General features: G+C 41.8%; 1 protein-coding gene across 3 annotated transcripts in view; it reads right to left on the reverse strand.

The window, feature by feature from the left end:
- Window positions 1–19,187, reverse strand: part of LOC140515640 (mitogen-activated protein kinase kinase kinase kinase 4-like) — a 238,508-nt gene that overhangs the window by 26,882 nt on the left and 192,439 nt on the right. For all 3 annotated transcript variants that reach the window (XM_072626441.1, XM_072626440.1, XM_072626439.1), the window contains 4 exons: window positions 13,475–13,604; window positions 11,771–11,920; window positions 8,981–9,124; window positions 3,360–3,494 (listed from right to left, as the gene is read on the reverse strand). In XM_072626441.1, the coding sequence (XP_072482542.1) occupies window positions 3,360–3,494; window positions 8,981–9,124; window positions 11,771–11,920; window positions 13,475–13,604 (559 nt within the window). The remainder of the gene's footprint in view (window positions 1–3,359; window positions 3,495–8,980; window positions 9,125–11,770; window positions 11,921–13,474; window positions 13,605–19,187) is intronic.

Below are 19,187 nucleotides of genomic sequence, written 5' to 3' on the forward strand. Positions count from 1 at the left end.
AGCTTGGTGACTTGTCAATACACCAGTCCTTGTATACTGTACCTTGCATACTGTACCTTGGGATCTCTAGTAACTCCCGGAGGAAGACAAGGCTTCCCTCAGGGATACACGTAATTATGGGAAACACAAACAGTAGTTACACACAGGAAAGCCACCCAGATGACCTGGCTTTCCATGGCTGTGTTCTTTTGGCCCTGCTACCTATACAGAGGTCTCATCTGGCTCTCTTGACAACTCAGTTCTGTGCTGTGAGGGCCAGTTTAGAAATACAGGTCTGGAAGCCTAGGCTCTGAGGGGGGCAGTGGTGCCCTCACTAGGTTACTGACAGCAACTGTTGCCTTTTTGCTCCAAGGATCAAATACCCTCCTTCACTGCTGAATTCACAGAAGTGGAAAGAAGCTCTGTATGACTTTGTAAACACTTTGTATTTAATTACTCATGCATAGTATGGATCTCCCCTCCCCCACTTCACCATGTAAGCCTTGAGAGCCCCGCTATTTCACCTTTGTCTCTGTATCCCCAGTGCCTAGAACAGGGCCTTGGATATAAAAGGGGGCTCAATAAATATGTTAAAATTCAATTGAAATTACAGAACCTCTAAACATATAGGGGGGCAGCTCAGCTACGATAACTTCTGGTTTGTTCTCTTTAACTTTCTGGGTTCATAAACCTTGAAAGGGATGTTTGGGTAGCAGCTACACTCATTAGGAGAAAAGAGGTGATGTTTGCCTAAATTATCTGGTTCATTGCTTCATTTCTCCCCCTTCAGACTGTCTGTGTAGACACAGCTCAATGTAAATGCAGATAGATGGGTCAGGGGAGATGGGATCAATGCCCTTAGCATTGCTATTGCCTCAAATGGACAGCTTAGGCCAGCCTGGATCTGTTCTGCTCACTGGACAGAGGAAGAGCTATTGAGAAACAGCCAGCTAGCCATTTTGGACCACTGAGAGAACATAAGAAAACAGTTATCCATTTAGGTACGTCAGCAGCCACTTTCTACACTGCTTGCCTCTTGAGCTCCATAGATATCTGGCATTTTTGTACAGTAGAGACTGAGTGCCCCCCTGGAGGCAGAGAAACCAGAGGCAGTAAAGTAGGTTTGAATTTATGGAGCAGGATAGTAGCAATGGGTACAGAGAGAAAGGATGAAACTCCAAGAGACATTTACAAGGAAGAAATGAAAAGATTTGGTGACTGGTTAGATATGGAGGGCAAAGGCAAGGGAAACATCAAAGATGACTCCAAAGTTTTAGGCCTGGAGGCAAAAGAGTACAGTGGAAAGAAAATCTGGGGAATATTACTGATTTATAAAATTAATACAAAGGTAGAAGAACAAGAGCCATTCCCCTATGGATCAATGGTCAACAGGAAGCTTTGAAAACAAGAAATGAAAGCTACCAACAGCCAATCTGAAAAATGCTTTGGTTCCATGACTAATGTGAAAATGTGTTTAATAAGAATATATGTATAGAGCCCATATAAGATTGCATGCCATCTCTGGGAGGGAGTGTGAAGGGAGGAGGAGAAAACTTTAAAACTTATGGAAAGCGATTGTTGAAAACTGAAAACAAATTAATTATTAAAAAACAAATATAACGATAACTGCGAGAAAAGAAAAATGCTTCAGTTCACTAATAGTAAGAGAAATAGAAATCAAATTGGCAAAGGTACTACTCTCTGCTCTGTTATTCTATATTCTTTCCATGCTCTAAGGCAGAGGTGTCAAACATGTTCCAACTACAATACTTCATGCAGCTGGAAGCAGATTTGAGTGTGATTGGGAAATATTTAATAAAATACAATAAAACAGAGATACTATTACATTTTAAAACTAAATCAATCTGTGGCCCACAGGTATCCTCATGTACAATTCAGTGGCCCCTATTCCTATTTGATTTTGATAGCAAAGCTCTAAGGAAGGAGTTCTTCATCTAGGAACCCCAGACTGAATGGTTTCAGAGGGGGTCTACAAATTTAGATGGGAAAAATTACATCTTTGTTTTAACAGAATTGGCTTCTTTTGTAACATGATGTATTTTATTTTGTATGTTTAAAAACATGAATCTGGAAAGGTGTCTGTAGTTTGCCAGAAGTGAAGAACTTCTACTCTCGGGTTCCTCCCAACTTTGCTATTCCATGTTCTAAGTCCCTATTTCTACTTTAATGTACTAAATGCTGCTCTGGACTATGCATGAAGTATTGTGGAAAGAGTGCTAGACTTGGAACCAGCATAGTAGGGTTCAAATTTAAAGTTGCCATTCTAGCCAAACTAGTCTATCAGCCATTTCTTCCACCTAATGCTCCATCTCCAGTCTCTAGTGTTCTACTAAGTTGTTCCCTATGCCTGAAATGTACTTTCTGATCACCTCCATCTTTCAGAATATTTAAAACAAATGCCATTTTCTTCAAGAAGCCCTTCCTCATCCACAGTGTATATGAGTATTTTCTTCCTTCAAAGTCCAGGGCAAGTCCTACCACCCTTGTGAAACCTTCCTTGATTCCCTCAAGTTTTAGGGACTTGGTCCTCCCTCACTTAAATTACCTAGTATTTCCTTATTTGTATACATAATGTCTCTTCCCAGTCAAATCTAAGCTCCTTGAGAGCAGGGCTATTTCAATTTTGTCTTTGTGTCTTGCACACTATGTTAGATGTAGCAGATGTTTAATAAATATTTGAGTTGAGCTGAATCCCTAATTCATATATTTACAAGCTGTGTGACCCTGAGTAAGTATCTCTCAGTTTCCTCATCTGTAAAATAGGAGGAATATTGCAATGGGCCAAGACTATTGAGAAAAGTTGGTAAACGTTGAAGCACTATTTACCTACAAACTTTTTTTCTTTTTTTACTGATACAAAGAAGCAGATAATGGTGAGCTAACATACGTAGCTCCCGCCTTCTTATGCAAAAGAACCTCAGTGGAGCTTTCCAACAACTCTAGTAGGGAACAATAACAATATAATCCCACTTTTGAATTGAGGCTCAAGAGGTCACATGATTTCCTCCAGGTCACACAGTAAGTGGTAGAACTAGGTCTCCCTGAGAGTATTTCCAAGAGTTTTGGCCGGATAGGGCTTTGGCTCTGGGAGGAGGCAGGGCAGACTTGATTATTAAATTATTAAAGGATTGGAAACGAGGGAAGAAGGGCAGGACAAGGGGGAATCCAAAGTGAACTGGAATTCCTTATCATTTGAGTTGACCAGAATGGGGTTGATGGAGTTAGGGGTATGACATAAAATTTCTAAAGGATTTGGAGTCTCATCTCCTCTTATATTTCAAGTTTCCTCTCCTCACTGACCATTTCCCTGATGACTAATGACACCAAAGGAAATGAAAGTCAAGAGGGGAGAGTCTTACCAACTTTGTATTGCACACAGCCTTCCAAGTCTCCCACAGAGATCCAACCTTGCTTCTTTCTCATCTCAGGGTCATTACGCAAAATCTTGTTTCTCAGCCAGGACAAATAATACACTCGCAGCTTATTCTTCTTTCCTGATGAACATGGAAATGCACAAAAGTAAGACAATGTGTCTTCTCATCTCCTTTTTCATTCATTCACAGTATTCCATACAACTGTTCTCTTCTGACTCCAGGCCCTAGGCTTGGAATACTCTTCCTCTCACTCTTCCCCTTTAACCTTTAAAATTCCCAGATACCCTTTAAAACAAATCAAATGCTACTTCCTTTAAGAAGCCACACAATGGGTAAGACCTTCTATCTGAAATGCCCCCAATCCTTTGTTCCCAACCCCTCAAACACATTTATTATATAAAAATATAATAGTAGGACTTCTCTGTGTCTTTTCTCCCTGTTAGACTCTAAGGCCTATGAAGACAAAGGATCGTGTTGTATCCAATAGAATGTAAACTCCTAGAGTGAAGAGATTGTTTCTTTTTTACCCTGCCTTGCAAACAGAATGGCCTGCTGTGATTGATAGATAGTCAGCCTATAAGTGTGAAAGACCTGGGTTCAAGATCTGCTTCTGACATATACTGGCTGTGTTACCCTAGGAAAGTCATTTCCCTTCTTTGTGCTTCAGGCCACTCTCGAGACTAGAAGTTTCAAAGCAAATGTTTCTGTGTATTAGTAGATGGAATGACTTCTCCTAGTGAAATCTCAGGCCCGGTCCTTGTCCCTATTCCTCTGGAGGAAGTATGTAACATGAATTGAAGAGGTGAGAGAGAAAGTGAAAGTTATTATAAGTCCTTAACCTCTCAGTGCCCCCAAGTAAGCCTCTAAAAGTACTATAAAGTACAGAAGAATGGAAGGTGTTTCCACTTTAGAGTTCTCAATACAGTGAAATTAGAGGTCTGGCCTAAGGCAAGTCATTTAATCTTTCAATGCTCTACATAACTCTCTATGATGATAAATTATAGAGAAGGTGCCATCCTGCATTAGTAAAGGTAGTTTCCTCACCTGGAAGTTCCCTATACTAATGCAACCACAGCTCTAGTTTCTATCTCTATTCCTTGAACAGGATAATTGGTTAATAAATGTTCACTTAATGAGGGAAGGATGGAACCATCTCCTGTCTTTGATAAAGAAAGGGGTGAAGATTAATATTTTGCATAGTTAGCAAAATATCCCCAGTACCAAGCTGTTGCTATTGTCCATCCTTTGTTCTCAAAGAGGACCAATGATGTAGAGAGGGTGATGTCTTGACCTGCATGTGAAGTGGATTTAAGTGAGGCAGAGGGGTGCCAAGTCATCAGCCTCACTCTCTTCTCCAGAGTCACCAGACACAGTGTTTAGCATAGAGTAGGCATGTAGGTGCTAACTGACTGACTGGATGATCTGAAGTTAAATGAGTATTTAAGACCCATGGAATTCAAAGGAGAGAACTTCAGGACTTCAGGGTCTCTGACTTCCTCTGTATGGGCCATCTCTATCTATCTACACTGATACAGATTGCAACTGCTCTCAGAGTTGGTTTCACAAAGTGGCTCTGACCAAAACATGCATTGTCCTGTGGCTAACTTGAGAATATGACTGTCTGAACTTGGCTAGATTAAGGGAGCTTCACGTAGTGAGTTGAACTCTGAGTCAGGAAAACCTGTGTTTGGCTCTCACCTCAGCTATTTACTAGATGTGTGACCCAGAGTAAATAATAATCTCTAAGCCTCAGTTTCCTTATTTGTAAAATGGAGACGATAATAGTGTCTACCTCCCAGGGTTGTTTTATTTTGCAAACCTTAAAGCACCAGGTAAATGTTAGCTATTATTATTAAACTGGTCCTTAAGACATATAGTCCACCCCTGGACCTTAACTTGAAATCTTTCCAGGCCAAGTTGAACTGACGCAACCTTAGAGAACTCAGGGTCACTTCCAAGTCACAGTAAAGACTTTACTAGAGGTCCATTTTCTGTTTATTAAACACCATCCTCCACCTCCCTGCCCTGTCTTTCCTCTATTTTCAGACTCTTGCAATTGAGGTAGGCAAGAACTCTAAAAATATGCTGTTCTTATGCCTGGAGGCTAAGCTGTCCAAAAGGGAGGTGGGCTATCTTGGGAGGTAGTGGCTTCCTCCTCACTGGAGGTCTTTAGGCGATTCCTTAGGCTCTACATGGAAACTGTGGTAATATGGTGACCTCTAGTTTGTTTTTGCTTTGATCTCTCTCCCCTCTCCCCTCCCTTTCAAGGCAGATGTTAGGAACATTTCTGTAGCCAACCTTGAAGGTCTCACTTCTGGGATCAATCTGGAACATATTTCCAGAGGAGTCAGGATGGAGTGTCAGGTTTCTGATGGCTACACCCACCCTCAGCCTCTTCTCATGTGGCCAAACTAAACTGTCGGCTTTTGAACCACAGCATGGCTTTCGATTCCACTCTTGGACTGTTCTCATGGTAAGGAAGTTCTTCCTGACATCCAGCCTCCCTGGGCCCCTTTGCAGCTTCCCCCCATTGCTCCAAGTTCTGCCCTTTGGGGCCAAGGAAAACAAGGCTAATTCCTCTTCCATATGAGAGGCCTTCCAGAATTTGAACACGGCTAGCATGGCACCCCTCAGTATTCTCTTCTCTAGGCTTAGTATGCTCAGTTCCTTCAACCAATCTTCATATGACGTGACCTTGGGCCCTTCCCTACCCTGACTCTCCTCCTCTGGAGCCTCACCAGCTTCTCAGCGTCCTTCTTAAAACATTGCACCTTCAACCAAAAACAAGATTCCAGATGCAGTCTGCAAAGTACAGTACAAGCAGCACCTCCCTCATCCTGGACACTAGCCCTCTCTCAATGGAGATCAAAATTGCACTAGCTTTCTTGGCTTCCATCACACTACTGACTTATATTGACCGTAGAGGTCACTAAAATGCCCAGCCCTTTCACAGATGAAGTGCTCTTTGAACCCAAGATAAGACTTTATGTTGATATGTTATTATATTTCATTTTAAACAATTTGACCCAATATTCTTACATGTCAAGATCTTTTCATATTCTTTCAGGTATGTTAGTGACTCCGCCCAGCGTTGTGTTACCTGCAAATTTGCTAAGCATGCCAAGTCATTGCTAATAACAGAATAATACAGGGCCAAGCACAAATCCCTGAGGCACTTCACTGAAGACCTCTGACCTCAAACCATCTATCCCATATAATTCCATCTTTGTCACATTAATAGCATGAAGGGACTTAAGTAAATCTTTTGCTAAATTCCAGGTGAGCTGTATCCACAACATTCCCCATGAGAAAAGGAAATAAGGCTAATCCAGCACACCGTGTTCTTGCTGAAGTCACGCTCCTTCTGATCACTTATTCCTAGAAGTCCACCAGCCATCTTTTTAATAACTTCCTAGAATTTTGCCAGGAACTGAAGTCAAACTCATTGGCCTGTAGTTTACAGACTCTATTTCCTTCCGTTTTTTTGAAAATAGGGACATTTTGCCCCTCTGCAATCTTGTCAGACACCTGCTGCTCTGCACAAGTTGTTTTTTTAATGGTCTTTCATATATCCCTGACAGCAGCTCAGCCATCACATTGCCAGTTCTTTCAGTACCCAGGAATGTAGTTCATATGGGTCAGATGACTTGAATTCATCCAAGACAGCTAGAGGCTTGGTTACTATCTCCTTATTTAACTTGGGTATCACCTCCATCAATTCCAGTGCAAAGGTCATTTTTTTCTTGGCAGAGAAAACAGAAGCTGAATAAGAGTTGAGCAGCAATGCTTTCTCTTTATCATCAACTAGCATTGTCCCATGTACTTGAAATACATGTCTTATCCTACCTTTGATCTTCCCCCATAAAGCTAAATGATCCCAATCCCTTCTTCTGCCTGTAGCTTTCTTCACTAGCTGCAGATGATTTTGAGTTTAGCATTGCTGCCACTTCTCTTAAAGGCATATTCTGCACTTGTATTCATCCTCTTGCTATCTGCTCTCATTTTGTCTTCTGAACGTGTCTATGGTCACAGTTGGCCTGTGTCTACACATCTGCAGACATCTGGACAAAAAGTTTAAAAATGCAACCATACAGAATGAAATGTCCAAAATATCCAGATGTTTTCCAATATGTTAGAAGTAGTGTAGAACAAAAGGCAATGGTTCCTCTATTTTATTTTATTTTTTTTTTGGTTTTGCATTATGAGCTTACAACCTTTCATATGAACAACAAACTAAGAAGAATGAGCATCTGTTCAGATCAAATAAAAATTACAACCAAGTTAATCTGACATATATTTAATGATGCTTTTAATCATGATTGGTCTGCATGGCAATTGAACTGGTAAATACTTTTCAATAATGAATATAATTAGAATAATTTTTACAAAAGCAAGTCTATTCTGTGTATTTTTTTTTCCTTCTCATTTTGTTAGATCTCTAGAGTCAATGTTAATAGTCTACCAGGGTACCATGCATCAACTAAGTATCATCACCATGACCACATACATTCAAAAACAAAGGTACCAGATCTTACTTCTCAGAAGCTTGCATTCCTTTGCTCATGATAGCTTGATGTCTACCCCCTCTTCCTACCCATATCCCATTCCTCAGGGATTATGGGATCATAGATCTAGAACTGTAAAGGATCATTAGAGTCAATGATCCCAACTCTGATTTTACAGATGAGGAAACTGAGGTCCAGAGAGGTGAGACCTTAGGGTCACACAGCTAGTATCTGAGACAGGATCTGAACTCAGATCTTCCTGACTCCAAATGCAGAGTGCTCTCTATTACATCATGGTCCTTCCCCATGGTCCAACCTCAGGGCACTTTGGGCAGTTTTCAATCATTGTTTCTGCACCAGCTGTCCTAGGCACTGGAGGGTTTGTGACAGTAGAGGCTTTGGGCATTGAGAAGCTAGGTCATCTACTGTCATGGGAAAGGGCAGATTTCAAGATGAGTAGGTATGTAGTTCCACGACAAGGAAAGGACACAGTGAGAAGACTATCTGTCTGGTTGCTTGGCACTGTCTACCTTGTCTTGATGTAGAGGGTTGAGGTGGGGGGAAACATGGAAGAGGAAAAGAGGACAAGCACTCTATTTGGTACAGTGGGAAGAGGTTCTGGACTTAATAGATCAGGATTCAAAGCCTACCTCTGATGCTCTGATCTTTGGGAAAGACCTCTTTGGGAATCAGTTCCCCCTCTGTAAAATGAAAGACTTGGCCTACATGGCCTCTGAGGGGCCTTCTAGCTCTCAGTTTAGAATTCTATGACCTAAAGTTCTGAATCCAAATAAAAAACAAGAACAACACTGTAAAGACAATTTAAATAGGAATTCAGGCACTCAGGTAAGCATGGAAGCTGATAAAGGCTAAGCTTAAATAGTGTTTTTCAAAAATGTTGTTTTACTATCTGAAAGATGGTTTGTTTTTAACACAATTCACAACCTAATTTATGGGTGTAATAACTCCTCTGATTTGGCAATTAATTAATCCATCAACAAACATGCATTTACAAAGCTCTTACTATGTGTGAGGCACTGAGGGAAGTACTGGAATTGCTGAGGAAGGCAAGATAGGGTCCCTTCTGGATCATGAACAAACCTGAAATGGTGATCAGCACATTGAGCCCTTCCAGAACATCGATTTGCTGGAATCGACGTCTCCTTATCAGAGAGTAAACTCTTCCCTGGCCGCTTCGGTCCAGTAGCCACAGCCCTCTCTCGGTTCCTACCAGCAGATTGACACCTGTACATAGAAAACAATATACTTAGTTAGCTCACGCTGCCTCATCATATTGTCTTGACACTGGACTTTTTCTTGCCATTCCTGTTTACTGATACCCTTGCATGATGGGTTTTTTATTTCATTCAGTGTTTCCCAACCATAGGCCTTTAGCAAATTTTTACTGGTTCATCAAACATTGATTAACCAAAGTCCTTATTTCTTCAAACACCTATCTGAGGTGGGAAACCTATGGTCTCGAGGTCACATGTGGCCTTCTAGGTCCTCGAGTGCAGCCCTTTGACTGAATCGAAACTTCACAGAATAAATCAGTCAAATGCTAGCTGGTGATGGGAAGTGTCAGATACAGGGAGGAACAAGAATAGGTAGGTTTTTCAAAGTGTATAGGTCAGGGGTGGGGAACCTGTTGCCTCGAGACCACCACCTCTCCCAGTCTAAGCTTGGCAAGCCTTGAAGAGTGAGAAGTACAAAATGCAGAGACTTTGACACTGCTCTAAGTTCTGTGATGATGATGATGATGATGATGATGATGATGATGATGATGATGATGATGATAACTAGCATTTATTTTCAGGTTTGCAGAATACTTTATAAACATTATCTCATATTATCCTCATAACAAACCTGCAAGGTAGATGCTATTATTACCCTAATTTTTTTAGATGAGGTAACTGGGCAGACAGAGGTTAATTGACTTGCCCAGGGTCATACAACTAGTAAATGACTGAGGGTGGATTTGAACTCATTTCTTCCTGACTCTAGTGTGCTCATCTACTGTGTCAGCTGAGCAGGTAGGTTTTTGGAAATTGTCCATCACACTTCTTTGTAACTGACCATAGAATCTATGAAAAATTATAGAAGTTACTGACATGCCTCTGAAAATACATTTGAACATTTTTTTACTGGAAATCATTTAGACTCAGAAGGAGAAGTTATGATATCTTCTGATACTCTATCAAAATCTGTCAGCTAATGGCTTTTGTACTTTTAGAATATTTCTTCATTTAAAAAAGAACTAATACTAAGCTACAATAACATCCTAGTACTAAGGGCCTATGAAATCAGTTTCCCACTAACATTTCTTTAGGCTCCAAACTGACATATCAACAAGTTCTGTTGATACTTCTATTTACCCTCTAAAGGCAAGATAAAAATATCAAAATGAAAATAAAGTGGTTAAAATGACATTATTTTGAGAGGTGTAATAGAAACTGGATTGACAAAGTAGATTAAAATTGAAAAGTGACACTGGATTTGGAGTTAGAAGACTAACTATTGAGGCCAGATACACTTTCAAGTAGGTGCACAACCTTAAGCAAGTGATTTAAGTCACTTGATCTCTATGACTCAGTTTTCTCATCTGCAAGATGGAGATAAGCATACTTTTATCACCTGTAAGTAAAACAAGGAGGAGGCAGGGATGAGCCTTGGTGGAGAAGCATTGAGACAATATTGGGAAATCCCCAGTGTTGGTGATTAGGAGACAATTACCCGGGCCCAGGGAAAGAGGCTATGGTGCAAGTTGTGAATGGAGAGAATCAGCAAGCTGAGTGATAATCAAACTAGGGTTCCATAGTTAAATAAATCTGAAGGCCAAGAAATAGGCAGAAAAGGAGTATGTGGCACTGGTCTGAACTTAGGGAGACAGCAGACAACATGGGAGAATCCAGTGCAAAGGGGAATAGTTGGGGTTAGGAAAATGATGATTTGTCTTATCTCCCCTCCCTACTCCACTGTTCTTGCATTGGTCACTTGAGATCACAGAAGAAATGATGATTCTGTTCTGAGCAGCAGTCATCAGATGCCAGCTGGCTCTTCCTAGCCATGGAGACAAGAGCAGCTTTCTCTAGCTCACTCTGCCATTCTTGCCTGACATTTTTTCAAGTCTGGATTAATGGCATGATTAGGAAATTAGGGGAATAGGGGCATGGATGGGTGAATGGGGAGAATGGGTTGATTTTTTTTACTATTTATATACACAGAGGTGTATCTTTTTGGTTTGAAGTTATAAAAATGAAAACTGATGCCCTTCAGTTGGGAAATGGCTAAATGCATTTTGGCCCGAGAATGTAACAGTATATCACAGTGCCCCTAAGAATTGATGAAGATGAAGAACAAAGAGAAGTATAGGAAAATTTATATGAAATGATACAGAGTAAGCAAAGTCAGGAAAACAATGTATACAAAAACTACAGCAATGTAAACAGAAAGAACATCAAGAAAGGAACGTGGATGCTGTTATTACTATAATGATGGAGCTTGGCCCTAGAGAAGAGTTGACAAAATGAAGCTCTCTATCTCTTCCTTGTAGAGGTGGGGACCTAGTGATGTGCCATATTGTATATACTGGATTGTTTACTCCCTACCTTTCTTTTTTATCCTTTATGGATATACTCAGAAATGATGGAGATGTAAAAACAAAGTAAAAATATATATTTCTAAATGAGTACTTAGGTGACTGAAAGTCATCAGACATCCAATTATCTATTTAGACGATAATTTCTGGCTGCCTTGGTCTTTGTCAACAAATGTTTTTGACTGACAGAGACAATTAGGAACAAATGACCTCGTTGCGTAATTTCCACACGGATGGAGCCCTTTATAAAGGGAGGGACTCTATTTGGACAAGCTCAAAGAGGACCAGCTCACCCCACAAAGCTGCACAGAGCACCTCCGAGCTGAACTTCTTTTTGTACTTGCGGATTTCAGGGCTGTCACTCTGTGGGCGGGCGTTGATGGGATTGACGTTGACAACTGAGGCTTTCCTTGACTTCCCACGAAATTCATATTTCTCTTCACCTGATAGAAAAAAGGAAGAGGAAGAAGCTGTCAAAGGTATTGATCATCCATCCAGACAAAGACTAATTCATTTCTATCAAGTTAATAGGGATCAATACCCATTATTTGAATTTGCATTTAATATTTCTACTGGGCTGGAACCAAGTACCATAGCAAATTTCAGGGGACAAATTATTTGCACTAATCAGGACCTAGCTGTATGTACAAATGACACAGGCTATACCCTAGATGAGTGAAAAGAAAACAAGTACACATCAGAATATAGTGAGTATGGAGAGAGATCATGTGGGGCAGGGGGTGGGGAGGGTGGTATCAGGGAAGGCAATGAGGAAGAGGTGACACTTGAGCTGGGCCAGGAGGGCAGTAGGGGAGGGAAAATGAGGACTGCAACAGGTGGAAATGTGTGTTTGGGGGTTAAGGTAAGAGGACAAGAGTCCTTTCCAAGCATGGAGAATGATGAAGTCAAAGTTCAGGGACCATAGAGGAGAAGTCAAGAAGAAGCTATTTTAATATACTGCGATCATTGTGCAATGCCCATCCTTAGCCACAAGCAATGCCATGGCCCATCAATCAATCAATGGACAAGCCTTCATTCCTTCAGCACTTACCCTAAGCTAGGCCTTGTACTAGATTGGGGGAATACAGAGATAAAAATGAAATTATGTCCCTGTCATTAAGAAGTTTACCTGAATGAAAATGGAAAAATTCAGGCTTAAAACTGAGTTTTTCTGTTATGGGACAGATGTTTGGTATCATGTATCTCTGTGCCCCCCCACCTCTATCCCATCAGAAAACACACACACACACACACACACACACACACACCAGCCTAATTTCATACATCACTTGAAAATTAAGATTCCTTAATTCCCTTACATACCACCACACCTGGAGAATGTTATGGTATGTTTAATAGTTTTGTAAATTTTGTTTTCAGTTCCACATTCCCTTTCTCCCTCCACTCCTCCCCCACCAGAAAGACAAGAAATATGACACCCATTCCACATATGAAGTCATGAAAAACACATTTCCACATTAGCCATGTTGTGAAAAAAAATGAAAAAGCTAAAAAAAAAAAACCAAAACATGTTTCAATTTGCATTCAAGAGCTCATTTACCAGGTCTCTCTTTGGAGATGGATTGCATTTTTTCATCAAGGATCCTTTGGAATTGTCTTAGATCATCATTTTGATCGAATTTTCACAGTTGTTCATGGTTATAATCGTCACAATATTGCTGTTACTGTGTAGTATGTTTAATAATGAATGGCTACAGTGAGAAGCAATGGGGTAGAGTTTGTAGTCTTGGAGTCTGGAGATCACGATTCAAGTCCAACTTCTGACACTATGTGAACCTGAATAAATCATTTAACTAACTCTTTGGGACCCCAGATACCTCTTCATTTCTAAGTTACAGAGGAAGTATTGATCGGAACCGAGTCTACACCTACACCTATGAAATCACAGGTATGGCCAGCTCGCTGCTTCTCTCTCCTCACCTATGCCCAAACCACAAAGGCTGTAATACATCTGAGATCATAGCAGGCATACTTACAGGAGCCAAAGATGCGTCTTGAAGGGCTGGAAGAAGGTGTGACCTGGAGAAGTTTGGGATCGAAAACTGAGGTGAATGATGAGGTGGAGGAGGAGATGCTTTTGGACGACTTGTTTTTAGCACTTGCAATCTAGGATTCAAAGCAAGACCCGTTTTGGTTAGGAGGTGATAGTCAGAAGGAGGTAGTCCTCCCAGCTTGGGATGCACACAGCTAGAGGAATATAAGCTTTCAGCATCTGTGATTTGACCTACCCTCAGAACCTGGAGCTGCATGCAGTGAGAGACTCTCTAGCCCTCTGGCTGGGGAGCATCAAGTCCTTAGAGCATGCATTTGCATTTAGCAGAGCTAACAGTGGGGAAAAGGCATGTACCAATTCTGCAGCCTGAACATGCAGCGCTGAAATTGACTTAGAGAAAAAGAAGTCTTGGGGGAGCAGGGTAGGGAAGGAAGAGGAAGAATCCAGGATAGAGACAACGGAGAATTTGTACAAGTTTTTGTACTTGGCTCCAACTCTCGGTGGGGGGCACTGTGTTGAGTTGTCCTAATGCTATTTCATTTCATGATGAATACCCACACCTAACGTGCCCCTAGGCATGTCTTCTTTTTAAAAAATGAAAGAAAACAAAAGAAAACTAAAATCAGTAATGAATGCCTTTAGGGATTTCATAAAGTACCTTGAGATAAATGGAGCCATAGGAGGAAATAGAGTGAAAAGAGCAATGGATTTGGAGTGAGTGGGTCCAAATCCCAGCTTTGCTGCTGACTATGTGTGTGACCTCAAGCAAGTCACTTAACTTCTCTGGGTATCAATTTTCTACGTGTAGAATGAGTTGGTGGACCTAGCTGACCTCTAAAGGTCCCTTCTAGCTCTAGACCTAGGATCCTATCTGTCAAGTCCCTTCCCCTCCCTGGGTCTCAGTTTCCTTCTCTGTAAAATGAGGGGTGGCCTCCAAAGTCTCTGCTAGCTCGAAATCTAGGATCTTTTGTGTCACCTTGGGCAAGTCTCTTCCCCTCCCTGGGCCTCAGTGTACAGAGAGGGGGTTGAGCTAGGGACCTCTGAGGTTCTTCCCAGCTCAAGTTCTATGATTCCATGACCCTGAGCTATTGCAAAGCCATCACTGTGATTCCCTGTTTTAAAATCATGTATCCTTACTCATTCTGCTCTGCCATAGACAAATGTTCTCTGTAGTGGTTGCTGTAGAAAGGGGTTGGCTGGTTAGGCAATAGTGACTTGGGGGCAGTAGTGCTTATAGGGATCTCCCTAATTAGGAAACTCCCTCTACCAATGCAAGTTGGGATATTCTCTGCAATTTCTAGTCTTGGAGAGTTGCCTAACATCCTGAGAAGTTAAGTGACTTGTCTAGGATTCTTCAGTCAGTACACGTTGGAGGTGTGACTTGAGAGAATAGTAATGACCTTCATGTGGACAACACTACAAGGCCACTGAGCACTTGCTGTGACAAACCAATTGACTGATTTGCTTCTCATCCCAGTAACTTCTACCTCACAGTTCTGTGCAGTTCAAATGAGTTAATGAATACAAAGCACTCTCCAAGCTTTAAAGCCCCAGACAAGCTACTGTTATAATAATATTAACATCATACTAATCATCGGCAAAAGGGAATTGAGCATGCTCAAGGGGCCATGACTTCAATAGCTCATGTACCCCTCCTGCAGATTCCTCAACCCCATTGTGACTTTGTGAATTGCTGTGCTCTGTCAACCAGGCCCACGTGTGAAACCTTTCCAGGGCCTTTGAGGAGTGGTTGCTTCTGCATCATGATGAAGCATCAGAGGAAGAAGACTTGAGGAGATAGTAACAACAATGTGGCCCTAAACTGATTCCTAGATGGACTGGCATCACAGACAATTTGTAAGGTTCAAATAAATACCTGATGGGAGGGGCCAGGAATACACTCTATGTGCTTTACATAGTTTAAGGACACAGCAGTGTCAGAGGGAACATGACACAGGCATTGTAAATGATACAGAATTCCAGAAAGGTAAACTAAGGTACTTCCTTAAGTCTAAGCAGGCTAAACAGACCACCTGTGGCTGTTGTGAGATGACATTACTGGCAAACTAAGAAAAGGTGCCCAGGGGAGCTTTTGAGGCCAAACTAGTTTGAAGTCCTGGAAAATGCTATCAGTCCCAGAAGGGGATTTAGTTCCAAGGCAGGATTCAGAGTGAGTTAAATTGGTCAAGTTTAATAAAAGTCTGGTAAGAAGAGATTAGACTAAGTTATGATTGCTGAGAGCTGAAGATCGTCAAAAGAGTACTGGAGTATTTAAAAAAAAAAGGTTTCCTCTAAAAAAATTCCTCTATAAAATGCTCTACTATGCTATCTAGTATTTGATACTTTGGGTTTTTAAAACAGTTTTATTTGGGGAGGGGGAGAGGAGCCAAAAAGTATGCTGATAAATTTATGTGATGTTTGTTCCAAGTGGATTGAAAGCTCCTCGGGGGCTGGAAGGGTTTCATTTTTGGACTTGCATCCCCTGTACCTGGCACGCAGTTGGTGCTTAATAAATGCGTGTCAACTTGAATTGACTATCTCTGGCTTGAGAGGCAGCATGGCATCATGGATGGAGAATTGGCCTTGGAGTCAAGAGAGATCTGGATAAAAGTGGCACCTCTGACACATACCGGTCACATGACCCTCAATGAGTAACTCCAGGCAACTCTCAAGATGCCAAGTTGCAGTGCTGGTGGCGTCTGCAGCACCCCACCTTGATGAAATCACAGTGCATAATCTCTAGCTTAAGCCTTTGAGTTAGGATAATGCAAAAAAGGCGCCTGGTGCCATCAGGTGGGAGGATACCTAGTTGTAGATTCAGTTCTGTTTTCAAGAATGTCTTTCTTGAAAGTTGAATCTGCAAACCTTACCATACGTGAGGATGACAGTAATGTCACGTTTGACCAAATGCTTCTTTTTGATTGACCATCTTCATAACAGCAACAAAAAACCTAAAGAGCAAAACCACATTTTTGTGGAGGGGGAATTCATCTAGGCCATAAAATATTTTATCTGGGAATGTTGATCAGATGTCTTTCAGGAGAAGCGCAGGCTTTAACCTTAAGTAAAAAGAAAATTAGAACTGTCCAAGGAGATGACTGGGTCCCCGTGGGAAAGGATGACCCAGGCCTGACCCATGTTTCCATCTTTCTCTGCCCCTCCCTTCTCCCTGTCCTTGACTTCTCTCAGTTTATAGAACTACTCTTCCATTTATCCCACAGTAGTTGTCTTTTTGAACCTTCTGCTCATACTTCTTCCACTAGAAGGGATTATTCCACCTGTGAGCTGAGATCCTTATGCTTATTTGCAGCCTTTTCATAGAGGTCCTGAGCCACTTCTAATACCCATAAGCTTCCCTTTCAGTGGAGCATATGGGCCTGGGAAAATATGGTTCAGCTGGTTTGGGGTCACTGAGCATTTCCATGTTAATTGCAGATATTACCAATTTTATGAGATGACTGATCTATATGTAGAGCTGGAAGCTAGGAGATCTGGGTTCACATACCACCTGTGTCATGGGTGAGTTTTTCAGATGATAAGGCTTGGTCCCAGGAGCTGTGATGAGGGGCACATGAAAGACTAGTAGGAAAAGTGCTAGAGAACCTGAAAGGGCTATGTGAACTTTAGGTGGTAGATCACCCCTCTTTTCTCCTGTCTCCTTGTATTGGGGAAATCTCCAGGGCTTTCAGAGCAATTCTTCCAATTGACCTGTTGGTCAGTGAAAGGCAGTTCAATCCACTGTTTGAATCCACCTGGCTGAAGACAAATTTATCACTTTTCACCTAGTAGTGTGGCATATAATCCTTTAGAATTTCCTTTCTCAAGTCCTCCTTACAGCATCATATACCATACCACCAGAAAAGAAGTGATAAACTTGACATGGTTGAACTAGATGACCTCATTTTAGAGAGAAGGAAACCAAAGTCCAGGGAGATAGGAGAGGAAGTGATTTGCTCAAGATAATTGGATTATTATAGCGGGAGGCAGTGTTGTAGGCAACACTGAAAAAGAAATGAAATGAAGTGAAAAGAGTGCTGAGTTTGGGGGTCAAAGGACCTGAGTGTGAATCCCAGCTCTGCTACTTATTAACTTGTGGCCTTGGGCAAGTCATTTAAACTCTCTGGGCCTCAGTTTCCCCATCAGCAAAATGAGGGGTTGGGTGAGATGATCCCTAAGGTCTCTTGTTGCTCTAGATCTATGATCGTGTGAACTAAAGGGGAACGATGTCTGTGCCCTTGCCAGAGGGAGCCAGTTGGCCACCAGGTATGAGTGATAAAGCCCAGCCATGGACTCTTTTTCAGGGAAAAGGAAAAGACATAGACAGGTCTTAGTATCCCCTTCCTCTAGGGAAAGGACTCTTAGCACAATCAGGAAGGCAGCAGCTGTCACCAAATAGCTTGAGAGACAGTCCCAAACTCTCTCTCCCTTGGAGGCTGCCTGTAGTAAGCTTATAAAAGCAGGACTAGCTCAGGCTACTTGGCTAGTGTTTCTAAACAGGCTCTGATGCTACAGAGTTGACTGACCTAATGGAAGGAAGAGGAGGGGAGTAAGGTGAACTGACTCTGTGGCACTGTGCACGTCTGTGTGAAGCTCTGTCATTTTTCCTGTGCGATCCTTACTTTCCCAGGAAAACTCCTTGAAAATGCTGTCTAAACTCGTTTCCTCTCCAGTCACTCTCCTCCAAACCTTCCCAAATCTGACTTCTGGTCTCATCATTCAACTGAAAGTGTTCTCTCCAAAATCACCAATGATTTCTCAGTTGCAAAATCTAATGGCCTGTGTTTGATTCTCATCTTTGACCCCTCTGTAGCATCTGGTTGGCCACCTTTTCCTCCTGGATTCTCTGTCCTCTCTAGGTTTTCATGACACTGTTCTCTCCTGGTTCTCCTCCTGCCTGTCTGACTATTCCTTCTCAGTCTCCTTTGCTGATTCTCCATCCATATCTGCCCCTTCACTGTGGGTATTCCCCTAGCTTTATCTGGGGCCCCCTTCTCTTAATTCTCTACTCTCACTGGTAACCTCATCAGCTCTGAAGTGGATTTCCAACAGGTAGCTCAAACTCAACATCTCCCAAACAAAAACTCATTACCTTTCCTCTCAAACCTTTCCTTTTTCCAAGCTTTCCTGTCAAGGGTGCCATAGGAACAAGACCTCTGCATCCTCCTTGACGCCTTACTCTCACTCACTCCATATCCAATCAGCTGCCCCATCTTGTCATTTCTACCTCTCCAACATACCCCTTAATCTCCAATCACTTCACTACCACCTTAATTTAGGCCCTAGTCACCTCTTACCTAAACTATTGGAATAGCCTCCCATTTGGTCTCCCAACTTAAGGTCTCCCCTCCTCCAATATATCTTCATATAGCTGCCAAAGGGATATTCCTAAAGCCTAGATATGACCCTGTCCCATACCTGCTCCTACTCAATAAATTCCTATGGTTTCCTATTACCTCTAGGATAAACTTCTTTACAACCCGCCCCATTCCTACTTTTCCAGTATTCGTACATATTACTCCCCTTCATATGCTCTTTGATTCAATCACCCTGGCCCATTTGCTGCTGCATACACAATCTGTACCTGTGCAGTGGCTCTCATGACTGGAAATGTTCCTTCTCCTCCCAGCTAACTCTTAGAAGATCAGGCTTCCTTCAAGACTTAGCTCAAGCTTTATCAACTACCTGAAGCTTTTCCT

The sequence above is a fragment of the Notamacropus eugenii genome, chromosome X (assembly GCF_028372415.1).
Source record: "Notamacropus eugenii isolate mMacEug1 chromosome X, mMacEug1.pri_v2, whole genome shotgun sequence".
In the NCBI taxonomy this organism is placed as follows: domain Eukaryota; kingdom Metazoa; phylum Chordata; class Mammalia; order Diprotodontia; family Macropodidae; genus Notamacropus; species Notamacropus eugenii.